This window comes from Chenopodium quinoa, unplaced genomic scaffold (genome assembly GCF_001683475.1).
Source record: "Chenopodium quinoa cultivar QQ74 unplaced genomic scaffold, ASM168347v1, whole genome shotgun sequence".
In the NCBI taxonomy this organism is placed as follows: domain Eukaryota; kingdom Viridiplantae; phylum Streptophyta; class Magnoliopsida; order Caryophyllales; family Amaranthaceae; genus Chenopodium; species Chenopodium quinoa.
In genome coordinates, this window is record NW_018742890.1 from 512433 (window position 1) to 531014 (window position 18582).

The following is an 18582-nucleotide window of genomic DNA, read 5'->3' on the forward strand; positions in this document are numbered from 1 at the left end:
TATGACGAGTCTGCCTGCTTAAAGGTGAACCAGAGCTCTCGCACCCTAACCCTGCTAAGATGTTTTCTCTTCAAAACAGACATGTTTGAAAAATTGGTTCACAGTTCGACTGCTTTTTAGCAAACAAGAACTCAAGAACTTGTTCTACTTTCCTTTCTTAAGTTAAGCAAACCTAACGTATTCACCAAAATATGTTGGGGTCCGACTGGATAAATGGCCGACTGATTGTCTAACTTGGAACTAAGACAACCAGTCGTCTAGGGGCATAGGCAGCCATCACATTGTACTTGTTCGCAACTATCGGCCATACAAAACAGTCGGTATGACACGAAAGATCCTCGACACTTAGCAAAAATTCGAAAAAGTAAAGCAAAATTCGAAACCTGGATAAGCAAAGACGACCAAAAAGATGGTCGCCAAATTGATATAAACAGCCGACCATGAAGACCGGCAAAATATTCAGTACCCCGGCCCCCTGGCCGGGTAAAGAGAATAATAAACGGCACGCAGGCCGAGAAAAAAAAGTTGAAAAATAAAAGCTTAAGCATTGGGAGGGGCATCGGTATTAACGGCCGCCTGGTCGATGTCAACTGTGGGCGCTTGGTCCTTCGAAGCATCCTTCATAGTTGATTCGCCTTCGAGGGCCGGATCCTTGTGCACTTCCACCTCCAATGGGTCGATGGCGACCACCTCCTCTTCCTTCTCGCTGACCGCCTGCGCTTCATCTGCCGCATCCACCGCCTCCATAATTCTTCGATTGTACTCTTCTGTACAAGCTTTGAATTTCTTCTCCCATGAGGCATAATTGGCCTTTGGGAAGAGGCGGGACCAGGTCATTTTCTGGATTTTGGCTAGGTCCTCCATCATAGACCTAACCAACTCCATCTTTTCAGTTTCAGCCTTGGCTGTCAGCTCTTTGGTGAGGGCCGCCTCCTAGACCTTCAGCTGTCCTTTAAGGTTATCCACTAATTTCAGCTAGGACTCGTTAAGGTGCGCAGTATGCTTGAGTGGATCCTGCTGCTCCCGGAGGGTACGGATGGTGGCCTCTAGCTCCGTATTTTTCTTCTTGGCCGCCTCCAACTCAGTGCGGACCGCCGAAGTGGCCTGCGCCTGATAATAAAGAATATCAGTTGTCAAAATTTCATTTTGGGCAATTTGAAACATTGCCTTGTCATAGTCAGAGGCGGCCATGGCTTTAGCAGCCTTTACCTCTTTGTTCTTCGCACGATTGGTTTGCGAAGGCCATTTACTCGGAGCAGGGACTATAGAAGAAAATAGGCGTCAGATACTTAGAACAAAAATCAGGCGTCCTGATAAACAATGACAAATACAAAGCGTACCTCAGAAAGGAGACCCATTATACCTTCGAGGTCCAGGGTGCCGACTCCCTGGACCGCGTCCCTCTCCTCAAGAGGGACAACTCTCACCATGGACTTGGCCAGTTCGACCAAGTCCAGTCCCTGATGACCGCCTGTATCAAAAAGTGAACCATCAGCAAGATGAAGTAAAGTGAAGAAATAAATCAACAAAGCAAGAGGCCGGATTGTACCTCTTGGGGGCCGGCTAGGGACTTGAGTAGTTTTTCCCCCAGATTGGGGGGTGATTGGCTGCTTGTCAGCCGTCTATTTTCTGGTCGAACCAGGCGTACTCCCACCTGTCAGTTTCCGAACTTTTGAGTCCGGTTGGTGGGAGGAGGAGGGTTTAGAAGTGCCCGCCTACAAAAAATGGGTGCCGAGTGTTAATAATCACAAATATAAAGAAGACACAGGCCAAAAGAGTTTGAACTCACTTGGGGCGACTCCTTTGAGGAAGGCTCGGAGGAGGGCTTTGGACTGCCCATTACTGCGGCCCTTAGCATGGCAGCCGCCTTTCTTGAAGCAGTTATACTGTCCATAGCTTCCGCTGAAAGAATACAACCAGGAGTTAGAAAAATTAATGAGGACATAAACCCACATCTGCTTAAAAAAGAACAAGGTGCCGGCTACCTCTCGAGACCCGACTACTCAGGCCACAGGCGGCTAGGAAGTATTTGTCATATAGCCACCTGAATTTGGGGATACAGTGTAAAGGCACCTGCTCCCGTTCCCCGCTAGCAGGGTTGAGTTGTGTTTTCACCTTGAAGAGTCCTCGGTCCAGGATCTCTTCCCTCGCTTTGCGGGGAACAGGCGGCATGGCAGCACCGCCTACAAGGAGTGGCGGATTCCTATTCCATCTGTTGTACTGCTTGTTCAACAGAGGATCAGAGGTTGGATAAGGTAAAAGGTGTTCCTCCAGTCCTTCCACTTATTTTCTTTCCCTCTCGTCATCAAATAGACCTTGTGGCTTGATAGTTGGTACCATCCGGTACCGCTTGTTTTGGGGGTCCGACTCAAGTAATTCATATGGGTGAACGCCTCAAAATTTGGCTCAACCCCGTGCATTTCACATCCGGCTACATAGCAAAGGATGTTAAACCAAGAGTTAGGGGCTAGCTGCCATAGCCCCACCTCGTACCTATCGAGGATTTTTTGGACAGCCGGATGCAAGGGAAATCGAAGCCCCGCCTTAATGGCCGCTTCATAGCAACCAAAGCAGGCGTCCCCATAACTGATTGTCTCAGGCCAGACAACTGCATCCTCAACATTCGACACGAATAACTCAAAATCTGGACCCATCACATGGTCCGATAGAAAGGAATCCAATTTTTCCTTCATGGCCTTGATGAGGCCCTTTGGAACGTGGCAGAAATAAGCAGTGTTCAACTCCCTATTAGAGGCGGATGGTTCCGACCATTCGTCCCCCTTTTCAACCGCATGAGAAAGTCTTGACTCATGCATTCGGGAGTGCCTCTCCTCTGAGTTCAGGGAGTGATGGCTTGAAGAGCTAGAGCTGGACTCACTATCAGAAGAGTCCGACTCCTCGTCTTTCTTAGAGGGGTCGGTCCCTCTCCTTCTGTAGTGGTCAACTGTCGACTAGCTAAGTCCACAGTGAAATGGGTAGGGAACACCTTGGCTCCCTCCTCTAAGCTCCCAGCGACAGAGCCGCTTTGGTTGATTTCAGCATCAGGCGCCTGGTGAGGTGTCTCGCTGACCGGCACATAAAAAAGGAACCATCATAGTTGGAGATCCTGGCTGTTCTCTTAGTTCGAGCCATCGTGTTCTGCACAGACACAGAGACAGTCGGGCTATGTATGAAGGGCAAAGATTGGTCCGAAAAGGGGCAGGCGGCACTCCTAGTCCTAGATTCAGCCGTCCTCGGTGACCGACTGATCACTGCCCTAGGTCGTGTCGGTTGCTTTCAAGGTACCATAGTTCAAAAGAAATAAAAAAGAAAAGTAAGACAACAGACGGTTACCTGAATGATTGAAGAAGTGACGTTGAAAATAGCAGAGATCTGAAAAATCAGTCGGCTTGACAGATCAGGCGGTAGGCTATTAATGTCCAAAATGTCAGAGCAAGTTCAGGGATCCGAGTGTTCTCTTTCAAAAGTTTTCAAGTGTGAAAATAAATTTGAAGTCCACACGCCCCTATATAGGCAAAATGAGAAGTCGAAGGGTCACTTCCAAAAAATTTAAAATGAGCGGGAAAAACCTTCGGCCATTCACCAAGCGACACTTGTAGAAGACCGTCGCCTGTTACAGGCCGACACCTGTCACAACTGACATATGAACAGTCACATGCCACCTGTGAGGGGCAAATGATTAGGGGATTTTCCCCTACCAATCACCATCTGACAAGTGGACCAATCAGGTTCCGTCATGTGTCCGCCACATGGGACAATAAGAGCCTGCCACGTGTCAAGCATTGATCTGTCCACCATGGACCAGTTACGACACGACACGTGTCCTCCCCTATGCCAACCAGGCAAAACGGCCACCTAGGCCCAATCCTTAGAAGAAGTCCAGTCAGCCCTAGGTTAACCTAAACCTAGCATTTGGCACGCATCCCAAGGCATATAAATATGATCATTAATCCTCATTAAAGGGGATTACGCCAATTAATTACTCTCACCTAGAGAACACATTACACCTTTTTTCCGCATTAATTACTCCTTAAACAAGTACTAACTTGACCGTCAGAGGCGGAGCTCCTACCACCTAGAGTCTCCGTTGTTTTGCAGGTACAAGCGCCCGGTTCCAGTCTCGGAGTTGTAACTCTCCCGCAGGACATCAGAAAACCCCGAAACACAATTGGCGGCGCGACCTCAGGCGATGCGGACTCAGGTGGCTGGTATCCGGAGGCAAAAATCGATTGCCAGCATCGGTAACCGGCGGCGAAAACTTGTTGACCACATCCGGCAACCGGTTTTCACCTTTGGTTACCAGGGACGGTCAACCGAATTTGGCATCCGGTTATCGGTAGTGGGCAACCGGTTTTCACCTCCGGTACCAGCCATCAATTTTTTTTTTCAACTTTTTTTTTTTTTTTGAAATTGAGTAAATTTTGAATTGGCACCGATTACCGTCCACGGTAATCGATTTTGGCCTCCGTTGACCGTGCATAAGCGAAGCTAGAAATCGGTTACCGTCCACGGTAAGTTTTGACCTCTAGTTACCGTGGACGGCAACCGGTTTTGACCTCCGGTTACCGTGGACGATTACCGAGTTTGACCTCCGGTTGACCTTGGTAACCGGAGGTCAAAATCAGTTACCAAGGAGCTCCGGTTGACCCCCTGTTCGTTTTCCGTTGAGCCACCTCGATCTCCATCCATTTCTCGGCGACTTTAGCCGTCGTTGTGGTTGTCCGGTTTAAAAGGTGGTGGTTGACACGGTTTTGGTTGATGAACTAATGTTAGATAAAGAAAATGGGATAAAAAGTTAGTAAGGGCAAGATTATCAATTTGCTTAAAATGATGGCGGTGGCCATAAATTTGGATGGCGGTATTTAACACCCCCCAAACAAAATACTACTATGTTTGCACCATCTATAATGGTAACTAGTTTGTGGGCCCGAGGGATGCCTCGAATTTTAACTTGGGATTGATCATTAATACACGGAGACGTTGTAATTTTATGATTCAATTTTCTTGTAATTAAATTTGTTGTTCATATTGTCATTTGTTATACATTAATATTTTGTATTCAAATGATTGCATAAAAACTCACATAGCTTGGTGGTAAGTCACTTAGTTCTAGAATTAGATGTTGCATGGTTATATTTTATGAGTATTTATTATTATTATTATTATTATTATTATTATTATTATTATTATTATTATTATTATTATTATTATTATTATAAGTACATGACATGCAATGAAACACGCAAATGAAAAGAAGAGTCATGTGGCGTAATGAGGGGGGTTTACGTGATACGTGGCTTTTAATATATTAGTATATATTGTAACTAAATACAAGAATAATCATTATGAGTATCACAATTTTCCTCATTATTGCAAGTGCATAGATATTCGAATTCGAACAACACAAATGCTAAAAAAATAAATTTCTAATACCAATAAATTAAATAAATAATTAAATTTTTTTTATTAGTAATAATGTATATGCAAAGGAATAACTCAAATCATATAGCAAGCACATATGAAATTATGAACAACTGAAAATTGGGCAGTGATAAGTTTAATAGTCATTATGCCCAGGGTAACTACTCTAACTTTAAAAATTATCTTGCATTAAAATACCATCAAACTCGTGATCGTTAGCATAGAGGGATGATGGTACACTTTGATCTCCTAGGGAATCCTCGTCTTCGTGTTTGGCATCGTTAGAGTTAAAGTAATTCCCATACAAAAAGGTGAGGATGACACAAGTCGATAACACAACAAGAAAACGAGTTGTCGATTCAAATCGATACAAATGATAAGCAATACAAAGTGAGGCTGCCATCACGAACGTGAAATAACCATAGTCTGGAACTGGCTCACCAATATACAATCCTCGATTCCTATTTAATTCTGCCCCACAAAAACTCAAAATAGGGAAGCACAATATTCCAATGAATTTCGTTACTCTCGTAACTTCGGTTGACGGCCTATAGGTATAGAGGCTTATGAACTGCAACCCAAAGTAAAGAAACATAAAATTTCAACCGCTGACTTGACAATCCATCATCCATTTTAAATTAGGCTTACCGAACGTCATGAACACCATATAAACGAACACATAAAACAGAATGTTGATTCCGGCGATAATGCAACCGTGTGTGTGGCTCATCCCGCCGCCGACGACGACTTGTTTGTCTTCTAAATCTAAAAGTGCAATCATTATATCAATTAAGGAATACATACACCCTAGATAAGATACAATAAGAGGAATCAAGAGGACAATGATTTTTATGTGTACAGACTTAGTTTGCCATCTATTCATTTTCGTTCTTGATTCTTTTTGGAACGAGTCACAAGCGAAATATATTTTTTTGGTTTTGTGAAGGGAAATTTATACATATATAGTGATGCGATGGAAAATGTTGAATGACGATTAGTTCAAAGTTAGTTGCTGGTTGTTGTTAGTGGTTTTATTCTATGCGTTAAAATAGGATGTTCCAATTTTAAAGCTTTGTTTGTTAAGATTTTTGCTGCTTATCTAAGCTCACTATGAAGAAGTCACGCCAATAATTACTATAGTCATCGGTCATGATTCGTGAATGAAAATAGCAAAATTATATTGTATATTTAGACCTCATGTTGGTATAGTGATTAATTCAATATAAGGTCCACAAATACCAACAATTTTATTGATATATTTATATATCTTGTTGGTACAATTACTATACCAATATACACAACGAACCCTAAAGGTTACTGATGAAAATAACCTCCGATTGTAGTGCTCTTTTTCTTATTGGGAAGATAGCTTGGATTTAATTGAATTCTCCTATAATAATAGCTACCATGCAAGTATTGGCATGGCTCCATTTGAGGCATTATATGGAAGGAAGTGTCGTAGTCCAATCTGTTGGAACAACATAAGTGAATCGATGATTTTAGGGCATCAAATGATCGAGGATACAGTTAAGCAAAGCAAGTAAAGGAAATTCAAGTTAAGATTCAGGCGGCGCAAGATCGCCAAAAGAGTTACGCGAATTTGAAGCGTAAAGAGGGGGAATTTTAGGTTGGTGACAAAGTTTTATTAAAGGTGTCACCAATGAAAGGTGTAATGAGATTTGGAAAGAAAGGAAAGCTTAAACCAAAGTATATTGGTCCATATGAAGTATTGAAAAGGGTAGGCAAAGTAGCTTACAAGCTAGCCTTACCTATGGAGCTAAGTAAAGTTGGTGTATTTCATGTATCTCAGTTAAGAAGGTATATCCCTGATAAGTCACATGTGCTACAACCTGAAACTATTGAGCTAGATCAAAGCTTAACTTATGAAGAAAAACCTGTCAAGATCCTTGACAGTAAAGTGCGTAGTACACGCAATAAGGAAGTTAATATTGTGAAAGTGCTATGGTCTAACCAAGAGTATGAAGAAGCAACTTGGGAAGCCGAGGATGAGATGGAAAAGAAGTATCCCGAGTTGTTTGAGGTATGTTGAGTTACGGGGACGTAACTCGTGCTCTTTAAGGGGGGTAGAATGCGGTAGAATTTCGCGCTTTTTTCCTTTATTTTCAGTTATTTTTGTGCTTTTTGCACATTTTTAACAGTTATCTTGAGTAATTTTGATCTCAAAGAGATGTTAAAGGCAGAAGTATGCCAAAAGAGTACAGCAATATTACACAAAGTGAGAAAAAAGTTTGAATTTCGTTGCCAAAGTTTCGGGACAAAACTTCTTTTAGAGGGGGGGGGGTAGATTGTAATACCCTGTATTTATACGTATTTCTAATTTAAATAGAGTATTTCTTAAAATATTTAAATAATTTGAAATGAATTATTTAGGGTTTTCATGAATTTAAAAAGAATGATTTTGATTAAGGTATATTTTAATTATTAAATAATCTTGAAAATGTTTTATTTCATGATTTAAAGATATTGGGGCATATTATTTTACAAAGATAATTTTTAAAGTCAATGGTATTTATGGAAAGTCAAAATACAAGTTTGATTAGGAAAGGGATCATTAAGGATAGTAAAAGAATTTTAAGTAAGGAGGGATATTGAGAGGGGGTATAAATACCCACATATGCCTAGGGTTTATGAGTGATTTAAAGAGTGATATATTGCTGGAAATTTATGTGAAAGAGGTATTAATACTTGTTTATTATTTTGGTTTGCAGGATACTTTCAAGAGAGTGATTTTATTTATTCGTGGCGATTTTCAGATCATATTCAAGGTACTTTCACGTACTTGGTAATGCTTAAGTGTATTGAAGCATGCTAGGCTTTGTTTAATTAATTCCAAGTAGTATCATGATAGGTGTTGGATGGAATGTGTTGATTGGATTGATGTTGGTGAATGATTTGTGATGTATGAATTGTTCATGATGAATTGGTTATTGGAATTAATTATATAGGCATGTTGGATATGAACCACACTTTTATTGTTGTCATGTTAGAGAGCATGTTTAATTAAAATAAATGTTTAATTTGGTTTGAAATATAATATAAAAAGGGAATTTTATGATGGTTCATATAATTTTTACTAATGCTATAAGTATGAAGAAGAAGCTATGTAAGTGTCTTAGTACACTGGAATAAATTATATTCCGGCGCCTATGTGCACGTAAGGTGTTTCTAACACCGAGGGATATGATTTGCGGTGCCTTATGCACTTAAGGTGTTATTTAACACCGAGGAAGTTTAAAAAGGGTTAACATTAAATTTATGCGGTCACTAACTATTCAAGAATTAAATTGGTATGTTTGATTGCTTGAATGAGTTGTAATGTTTGATTTGTGTTGTGTTTGAGAGTCATCACCCAGTCTAATAATTTATACATAACGTAAAGTGAAAAAGATTACGCACCAAAACTCTGGGAACGTATATACCTTGAGTATGAACATATGGGGGGAGTTATGCGACTTTTTATTTGACCATAACTTCTACTAGGAGTACAGGACGCTGTATTTTCCTTTTTATTATTTATTATGCGCAGGACGTCCAGTGACTTCATGTGACATTTGCTTACCCGGTTAGCTCCCGGTGTAGTTTACCTCAATTTATTGAGGCAAGTAGTTGGTTAGAAACTCGTTCGATGCGTAATCAAATTAAACGAACATTAGTATTTGTCTAGTTAGGTGTTGAGTGTCTTGTACGCTTGTGAACAGGTGCAATAAGGTAAGTTGTGTGTTGATAGGATGAAAGCGTGTTAGTGTGTTTTATTACGCTTATGTACTCAGCATTGCTGATTGTGTGTTTGCATGTTTGTTTGGCCTTGTCTTTACCTTGGCCCTACGACGACCCATTCCTAATGGCGAGTAGTGGGGACAAGTAGAGAGGAGTTTTTCAGGTGATGAAGCATTTGCATAATGGGGATGAGCGAAGAGTGAATCATGCTTAGTTTCCTATAGGAATGTGATGTGTTCAATTGGTTTAAATATTATATTTATTCTGTTGACGAGACTAACGCGAAAGTTTTAAAATATTGGTTTGGTTTTAAGGGCCTACAATGGTACCAAGTTGTAGGTTGACTTTGGTTGACTTAGTTTGACTTTATTTTCTTTGTTTGACTTTTTAAGAAGTTGACTTGTTTTAAATGGTTTTTAAAAGTAGTCTTCCACTGTGTGTCTTTGATATTTGCCTTAGCTGTTTTCACGGTGGCGGTAATGTCTTAGGTATTTTTAAAAGGGCATTCCCCTTCCACCCTCTCCCTTTCACCGGCGACCCCCAACCATCCCTGAAACCAAAACCCGGCCCAACCTCTCCCCTTCCCCTCCCTGAAACGAACTCCTTGGCATCAGATCGGCGACACCCTTACCCCGACACCGTCGCCGACCAAGCCCAAACCCTAAATCTAACCATTAAACCCACAGTATCAAGTTTGGGTTTAGGGAGGGGCTGGGGGATTGCGGCGGCCAGGTGTAATACTCCGTATTTTTATAAATTATTTAATTAATTAATAAAATATATTTTTAAGTGTTCAAGTATTTTAATTAAATATTTAAAGGGCTAAAGTATTTAAATTATTGAGTTTTATAAAAAGTAAAATATATTTTGGGCTAAACGTTTATTAATTGTTTGGGCTTGTTTAAATAATAGTATGTATAAAATCCTTACATACTCCTAGTGGACCAACCCATTTCATTTAAATAAGCCCAATTCTTTTATTTGAACCTTTGTGGGTCAAATATTTTATGACTAAAGTCCATTTATTTATTAAGCCCAAACCCAATCTCTACTCTTTACTCTATAAATATCCCCTAAAACCCCAAAATTTTCCCACACAAGAGATCAAAAATCAGATTTTTGGGGGTAAGTAAGCTTTTCTTTCTTTTCCCTTAATTTCTTTTTCTTTATTTTTTTCCTTCTTTTCTTTTCTTTTCTTTTCTCCTTTTTCTTATTTCTTCTTTCTTTCTTTGTTGCTTGATACGTGTCATTTACTGTATAAAATTAATTATTTATTTACCTAACTTATCCTCCAAAAATATTAACAACTAGTAAAAATAGTAAGTAAGGTTCGATCCCTCGAGGAGATTAACACTATACGAAAAAGATAAAAAGGCACCGGTTCAAACCCCCCCTTGGCACCGGTTTTGAACCGTTGGGTATTTGAGGGATGCCAAATCCATGAAAATTTGGCACCGGTTCAAAGCAAAAATAAAGGAGAAATGTATTTGATAGAAGACATATGTAAACTATATGACAAAAACTCATAAGTCAATACACACTTGGTAAAGTAATCTGAGTTTTGTTTAACAATCTCTATCTTAACAAGTTAAAACGGAGGTACTAAAGCTTTTAATTGAATTGTAGCTGCTTTGGAGGCCATGTTCCCAGATGACACATAACATGCCTTAAGTTACAAGTGCTTTTCACTTGCAAAGAATTGAATTACAACAGATACAAAATCAACTCACTGAAACCCCTTAAGCTCTAATTAAAAGAGTTACATTATCGTTTTAAGCGACACTCCCCCATTCAATTCTCCAACCCTTCCCCAACTTTCACAGTCACACACAGAGTGACAGAGATATATTACATGTTAACTGGAAGATTTAGGGCATGCACAGATAATATAAATCACCAAGTAGCTTATTGTACTGTCTTAAGTATATGCACATTGCAACTTATAGCGTAACCACATTATGCAATAGAAAAACCCACGACATACTCACTTTTGATAAGTAGAGCCAACAACCTGAAGACCTGCTGTGTCAGCTAGTTGAGCCAATTCTTTCAGAGATTCTTCTATTCCAAAAGAATCCACTTTAATACCTTTTTGCTCCACACCCACAAGATAAGCTTTTTCAGTAAGAACCTGACATTACAATATTAGGCCACTTAACTTATTCTCCCAAGAGCCTCAAGAAATGGTTGAGGGCGCATAAATAAGACAGCAGTCAATCAATAACAACATAACACAAACTTAAAAATGCTTAGCAACAAGTTGCGTATACTTTTCTGCTTGATTAACATAGAAACTAGAATCACCTAAAGCATTAGAACAGTGATCCTAATATCATATGCTCAACCTCAACAGAAAGCCATATATGCATATAATATCATAATACAACATCACCGCGATTCCTCTTATGAGACTATATCTACTATCTACAATTGGGTAAACGGTAGACAAAATTTCAGAAACATAATGTGTTAAGAGGTTCTATTAGAGGTGGTTTTTGATGCACCCTAAATTTGATCATTAAACTAATAATTAACATGAAAGAAGCGCGAAGCAAAATCGAAAGTGAAAGGAAACAAAGACAAAAAAAAAAGAAAAAGAAAAAAGAAAAGAGAGAAGAGGACATACGGGAGACATCAAGAGGTCATCCTTGAAATGGTTGTATTGAGACCTCTTGTTGGCTAATTCAGAGGGCCACATTGCTCGATCACTGGGCAAATACCCTAGCAGAAGCTGCCAATTGCAATTGAAATTTATATTTTTTGGTATTTCAATTCCGATTATGTAAGTAATCAACTCAAAGTATGAAATGAATAGAAAGCGAGACAGAAACCTTCCAGACAGTAGAGCGGATGGCAGGAGCATCAGGAAGACCCATGGATGCTAACCTCCTGATTTCTCTTATGTTGATGATCTTCTTCGACAGCTTTACAAATTCAACAAATTAGGTTAGGTTAGGAGTTGTTGGTGATGAATTGAATTGAAAAAGAAAGAAGAGAGAGAGGAACCTCGAGTGAGAGCTGAGCATGGTGAGAGATCTCCTCGGGGGTAGGAGAAGGAGAAGGAGAAGTAGAGGAAGTGGAAGTGCCATTGGAGTCCGGCGGTGGAGGAGGTGGGGATGGAGGTCGAACCGGCGACGGAGGGCGGAGGATGGGCGGAGGAGAGAGATGGTGGTAGCAAACGAAGGAGGAGGAGGCATGGACCAGATTGAAGAGTTCAACCAATCAGGTATTCAAAACCACAACAAAAATACCAAGGAATTGCATCCCACGACAAATCCATCTAAAAACAACCAAAAATCCATCTAAAAACAACTAAAAATCGGATACCCATAACCACAATAAACCAAAGCCCTAATTTCAAAACTAAAATAACAAAAACTTTACCAAATTGCCACCTGAAACTCTAAAAATCCAACAACCAATTGCGACCACCGTCACATCGCCTTGATGCCGTGAAGAATGAAGATATAGTGTGGTGGCGGTGGAAAGGGGTGCGTAGTGGTTGAAGTAGTGGAGTCAAGAGGGAAATGGGGAAAGGTAGAAGGAGAAAGGAGAAGCAAGTTACAGAGGAAAAGGAATTGAAAAATTAAAACGCACGAATAACCTAACCCGGGTTTTTTTTTTCTCAAATATGGCACCGGTTTAAACCGGTGCTAACTAACATAGTTGGCACCGGTTTAAGGCGAACCGGTGCCAACTCTATGTCATACTTATTGTTTTTTTAAAATAAGTTGGCACCGGATTGAACCGGTGCTAATTAAATGATTGGCACCGGTTTTGGTTGGAACCGGTGCCAACTCCGAATTTTTCAATCCCGCCCATTTCTTTTGGCACCGGTTTTCAAGAACCGGTGCTAAAGGGGGGGTGCCTATTTCATTTTTTCTACTAGTGTAATCAACTCTTAAAACTTAAAGTCTAACTCAAAAAATAAACCATAGACATAATAAAGTATTATTCACACTATGTACATGAAATTGGGGGGTTAAATCGAACGAGTAACTAAGCCAAACAAGATAAGAAAATATACTAATCTATTATTTACAAGACGACAAGCAAACCACCAATGTGACACCAATTAGATCATAGATTAAAATGACATAACTTATTTCCCAACTTCCTTTCATATAGTCTCCTTCAATATTCAACTTAATACTTAGGTAGTCAAATTACCGCCACGATCAATTTGACATATATAGCTCACTAGAAATTAGAATCTTGCTAATACACTTTCTACCCCAATAAACTTGATTTATTAGACCAACCCACAAACTCAATAAAACTACGATTGAGCCGCTCAAACTAGTAATATCGAGTCATTCACTCTAAGTTATCAATTAACACCGCATCAAGTAATAATTTAGCATAGTCTAATTACTTTATACTAGCAATCATGTACTATTACAAGTATAAATGAATTAAACGTTCATATAAAAACAAGGAAAGAATCATGTGAATCAATTAAATATCAAACTTGAATATTGAAATATGATTATACTCAGCGTTTAAACGACGAAACATAAATCAGGAAATTAAAGATCAAATTATATCCAATTCACCAAGTAGAAGCAAACAAATTAATCACAAAATTAAAAGATTAAGGGTAAATTAAGGAGAACTTATGAACTGAGCAAAGAATTAAACAGCCGCTGCTCGAACTCGTCGTCAAATTCGTCCCTTCTCCTTCCAGTACCACCCAATCGATCAACCCTGGACCAATTCGTGCTCTACTAAGCCTCACGAACTTCTTGTATAATTTTTTTTTGTGGTAAAACTTGTGTGTTTTTGGGAGGGGTGATTAAGAATTTTTATAATTGAAAACAACATAGGTTTTCTGGATTTGAAGGGATAAAATTGTAGTATAGGATAGATCTTCATCTTTTGCTTAAATTTCAGAGAGGAAGTTGAAGCTAGAATCTTGGATTATGGCTGAAGATGAAGATGAAGTTTGTTTTTGTGACCTCGGTATTGACGGAGTACTTGAGGATTTCTTATCTTATTTGCTTTTCCTTCTTATCTCTAACTCTTCACGTGATGTTCTTTCCTTTTTTCTTTTCTTTGCTTGTGTTGTGAACTGCTGGCTTGTATATTTGCTGGCTTGCATATTTGCCACGTCATCCTTTATTTTCTTTTATTTCTTCTTGTTATATATATCATCTCACGTGTTGGTCAAATTGGGTCTCCAATTCCTAATTAACAAAATAAACGTATTAAGTAATATTATACTAACTTAATAATAAAATTAATAAAAGATAAATATACAACTAAAATAATAAAAGTTAGTTAAAATTCTAAAATAATAACTAAAAAGACACTTATAAGACTAATATTAGGGGCTAAAAATATGGTATATTATGCACTTACCACTGCTCCTTGGTTCCATGCGTGAGCTCACACATGGGAGTAAGGAACTTTCCCTTTTCTCACCTTGTTGCCACGTTAGCCAAGGCAGCCACCTCACGCCAGCCGACGTCGGCCACCTCCGGCCGCCCAGCCACTGCCAGCGACCCGCGGCCAGCCACCATGATGGTTCGTCTTTCCTCCTTGTTTTAAATTATTGTTTATGTAATTATTTGTTTTTGAGTTTTGATTTTTGATTGATAAATTATATTAGTATATGGTATATATTATTGTGTTTTGACAACTAAAGAGTATAAATTTCAGATTTTGTATGATTTTAAATTATGATTTTTATAAAGTATTAAAAGTTAGGGTTTTAATTATTAAAGTATTGATTTTTAGGGTTCTAACTTACAATTGATTTGGGGGATTTATATACCTATTGATTGTAAGTGATAATAAAGCTTAAAGACTATATTTTTATGGAGTTTTGATGAGTTTTTAATAAATTAATATTGCTTGAATTTTATTTTAAGCACTGCTTTTGTGGTTTAATAAAAAGGGGTTGATTACCCATAAGTAGAGAAGGCTTTAATTGGTTTTAATATAATTTTCAGATTTATTTGAGGGGTTTAAACCTTAAAAAGTGTGCAGGAATTTTTATATAAACACCATGAATGAGTTTTTACTTTGTGGTTTTATTTACCCACTAAAAGAGTTTTAAAGGTTTTAAACCAAAATTTCAGCTTATTAGAGTGGGTTTAAAGTGTTTAAAAGTTGCTGGAAATTTGTGTAATCAAGGGAGTAATTGAGATTATGTATTTGGTATTGTAGGAGACTTTAAGTTGAGTAATTTCTAGCATTGTGGCTAGTTGAAAAGATGATTTAAGGTACGTTCGCGTTCTTGGTAATGGTTTAAGTGTATAGAAGCATGGTAGGCTTTGTTTAATTAATTCCAAGTAGTATCATAATAGGTGTTAGATGGAATTTGTTGATTGGATTGATGTTGGTGAATGATTTGTGATGTAAGAAATATTTATGATGAACTGGTGATTGGAATTAATTATATTGGCATGTAGGATATGAACCACACTTTTATTATTGACATGTTAGAGAGCATGTTTAGTTAAACTAAATGTTTAATTTGGTTTGGAATATGAAAAGGAAATTTTATGATGGTTCATATAATTTTTATTGATGCTATAAGCATGAGGAAGAAGCTATTTAAGTGTCTTAGTACACAGGAACACTTAAGGTGTTTATAATACCGAGGGATAGGATTTGCGGCATATTATGCGTTTAAGGTGTTTCTAACACCGAGGGATAGGATTTGCGGCATATTATGCGTTTAAGGTAGTTTAAAAAGGTTTCAACAATTAAATTTATGAGGTCACTAATTATTCAAGAATTAAATTGGTTTGTTTGATTGCTTTAATGAATTGTAATGTTTGGCTGTGTTGTGTTTGAGATTCATCACCAAGTGTATTAATATGTAAATAACGTAAAGTGAAAGAGATTACGCACCAAAACTCGTGGAACGTATATACCTTGAGTATGAACATATGGGGGGAGTTATGCGACTTTATATTTGACCATAACTTCTACTGGGAGTACAGGACGCTGTATTTTCCTTTTTATTTATTTTATGCGCAAGACGTCCAGTCACTTCATGTGACATTTGCCTACCCGGTTAGCTTCCGATGTAGTTTACCTCAATTTATATGAGGCAGGGATTTGGTGGGAAACCTGTTCAATGCATAATCAAATTTAATAAGCAATTTATTTGTTTGTTGGTTAGTTGTTTTGTATGTTGTATGCTTGTAACAGGTGCAACTTGGTAAGCAATGCTTATGTAATCAGCATTGTTGATTGTGTGCTTGCATGTTTGTTTGGCCTTGTCTTTACCTTGGCCCTACGATGACCCGTTTCTAATGGCGAGTAGTGGGGACAAGTAGAGAGAAGCTTTCAGGTGATGAAGCATATCAAGCATGATGGGGTTGGGCGAAGAGGGTTACATGTTTATTTGTTTATTATTTATTGTACTGAATTATTTATGTAATTGTTGACACTAACATTATTTAATGTTTATATTTACTTTGGTTTTAAAGGGCCTTTAATGGTTCCAAGTTATTGTTTTAGTGTAAGTTGGTTTTAAAAATTTGAGTTGATTTTATTAAACTTTATTTCATTCGAGTGTTTGAAAGTTGGTCTTCCGCTGTGTGTCTTTGATATTTGCCTTAGCCGTTTTCACGGTGGCGGTAATGTGTTAGATTTTATTTTTTCGTATTTTAAAAAGGGCAAAACAAGTATTTTTGGGAAAGGAATTTCTAGGGTGTTACAAAGTGGTATCAGGGAGCTTTGGTTGAGATTTTTATTACCACTAAAACCAAAAACGTGTTTTAAAGTGTTTTGTTTTAAACTTGGCCAAGTGCTTATTTAATTAAGTTATTTTAAAGAGAGTTATTTTCATTATTAATTTTTTTTTATAGAAACCGGAAAATTTATTTATTCATTTTTTTGAGAAACCCAAAAATTTATTTTTGGAAAAAAAAAATCCGATTTTTTTTGCTTAGGATGTCCGAATTTTTTTTAAGCGGCTGAATATTTTGGTCTTTTTCGGGGCTTATTTTTGAAAATTAATTTTAAAAGAGGAGTAAAAAATATTTTTAGTTTGTTCATTTTGCAGGAAAGCAAGGATTAAGGTATGTTATTATGTGTTAATCGCTTTAAAAGTATGTGGTGAGATTGGGTAGGAGAAGGAAGGGCATATAGGCTAGAATTTAATTTCTATCCTATGTGCATATATATTTTTTTTTATAAGGTGTTCGAGCATGTTGTATGACTAAGTGTTTAGTGATGAAAGCATGCATTATGTGAAGTATTATTATATGTGAGCTATCAAGATTGTATGATTGAACACCAAACTTAATTTTCTGTAAGAACTGTATTATATTGTTTTGGAAAGGCTTTTCTAGTGTATAGTTAAGCTCGTTATCTTGCAAGATCCTTGAAGTTAAACCTAGTGAGTTTCTTTGATGAGAATTTTGAGGAATGTTAAAGGATTATGAGAATCAATTTCCTATGTAAGTATGGGATGCACACTATCACATAGTTGTGAGTATTGTATTTTGGGATAGTTTGTTGTTGCGACACCTTGTCTAGTTATTAAGAGTGCGTACTTTAGTTTTGTTCATTTGTCTATTGAGACAGCAAAGTATAAGAATAAAGAGATCGATACTAATGGTTAAAGAGCTTGTAATTGGGAAATTTTTTGATTTTATATCCATTTTGAGGAATATGTTTTGTCTTTGAGCACGAGTTTGATTTGGGATCGAGATTGAACAAGAGCCCATGAGAAATAAGCATAAGAATTGTATAGAGATGAGTAATGATGAAAGTTATTATATAAGCTAAGGGATACTCAATTCGAAACAGTTGGAGTTTGATTGTGAACTTAATAATTTATAATTCATGATGACCATGAGTATTTATTCTGAGATGGAGGATTGAGCATATTAATTTAATAAATCATTAGAGTCTTGAAAATTTATGATTCTATAGAAATATTGAGGACTTTCGACTTGTTGAACGTTGAAGATATTTTCACATGTTATGCTGAAGTTATGGATGTTAATTATTTAACCTCGAGGTATGAAAATGATTATATTCTATAAAGGACATTATACGTAGCAATGCTACCATTTGGGAGAACTCTTATATTTATTCACCTACTCTTTTAGAGTTGTTCAACAACCTTATAACCTTATAACATATTAGATTCAAATATGTTCCGAGCATGCTCGGGTACAGGAACCAGAGGGGCAGAGCCGAACCCCATCTCGGCAGACTGGAAAGTCTTGAAGAACTCAGCAGCCGAGGTAGAAGGCGCTTTAGTATTTCTGGCTTCCTCAGCCTTCTTTTTAAACACGGTCTCCTTCGGACCATCTCCACTCAAAATCTGCACTTCGTCCTCAAGATTGACGAGCAGTGCGTCGACCTCCCTTTGAACCTCGTCAAAAAAGGGTTCGGCTACATGACGAGGGGCAGAAGGAGGGGTGTTCTTCAAAATTTCCTCCTCGGTGTGGA

At 38.0% G+C, this 18582-nt stretch overlaps 2 protein-coding genes across 2 annotated transcripts; one reads left to right on the forward strand and one right to left on the reverse strand.

The window, feature by feature from the left end:
• The first annotated feature begins 7081 nt into the window (after positions 1-7081).
• On the forward strand, positions 7082-7589 carry LOC110726954. Its single transcript, XM_021906495.1, has 2 exons — positions 7082-7462; positions 7581-7589. The coding sequence occupies exons 1-2, from the start codon at positions 7082-7084 to the stop codon at positions 7587-7589; spliced, it is 390 nt and encodes a 129-aa protein (XP_021762187.1).
• Positions 7590-10630: 3041 nt separating this feature from the next.
• LOC110726915 (TBC1 domain family member 13-like) lies at positions 10631-12825 on the reverse strand. The gene is made up of 4 exons (XM_021906445.1): positions 12166-12825; positions 11991-12083; positions 11786-11890; positions 10631-11290 (listed from the first exon to the last, which is right to left on the reverse strand). Exons 2-4 carry the CDS (start codon positions 12033-12035, stop codon positions 11144-11146), a joined length of 297 nt encoding a protein of 98 aa, XP_021762137.1. The 5' UTR covers positions 12036-12083; positions 12166-12825; the 3' UTR covers positions 10631-11143.
• Positions 12826-18582: the final 5757 nt, after the last annotated feature.

Excerpts from the sequence above, each read along its gene's own strand:
- LOC110726954 (XM_021906495.1), top strand. The coding sequence starts at position 7,082 with ATGAAAGGTGTAATGAGATTTGGAAAGAAAGGAAAGCTTAAACCAAAG.
- LOC110726915 (XM_021906445.1), bottom strand. The coding sequence starts at position 12,035 with ATGGGTCTTCCTGATGCTCCTGCCATCCGCTCTACTGTCTGGAAG. Across the intron at positions 11,891-11,990 it reads TCCGCTCTACTGTCTGGAAG|CTTCTGCTAGGGTATTTGCC; the intron begins GTTTCTGTCTCG and ends TGCAATTGGCAG. Across the intron at positions 11,291-11,785 it reads ATGACCTCTTGATGTCTCCC|GTTCTTACTGAAAAAGCTTA; the intron begins GTATGTCCTCTT and ends TTGTAATGTCAG.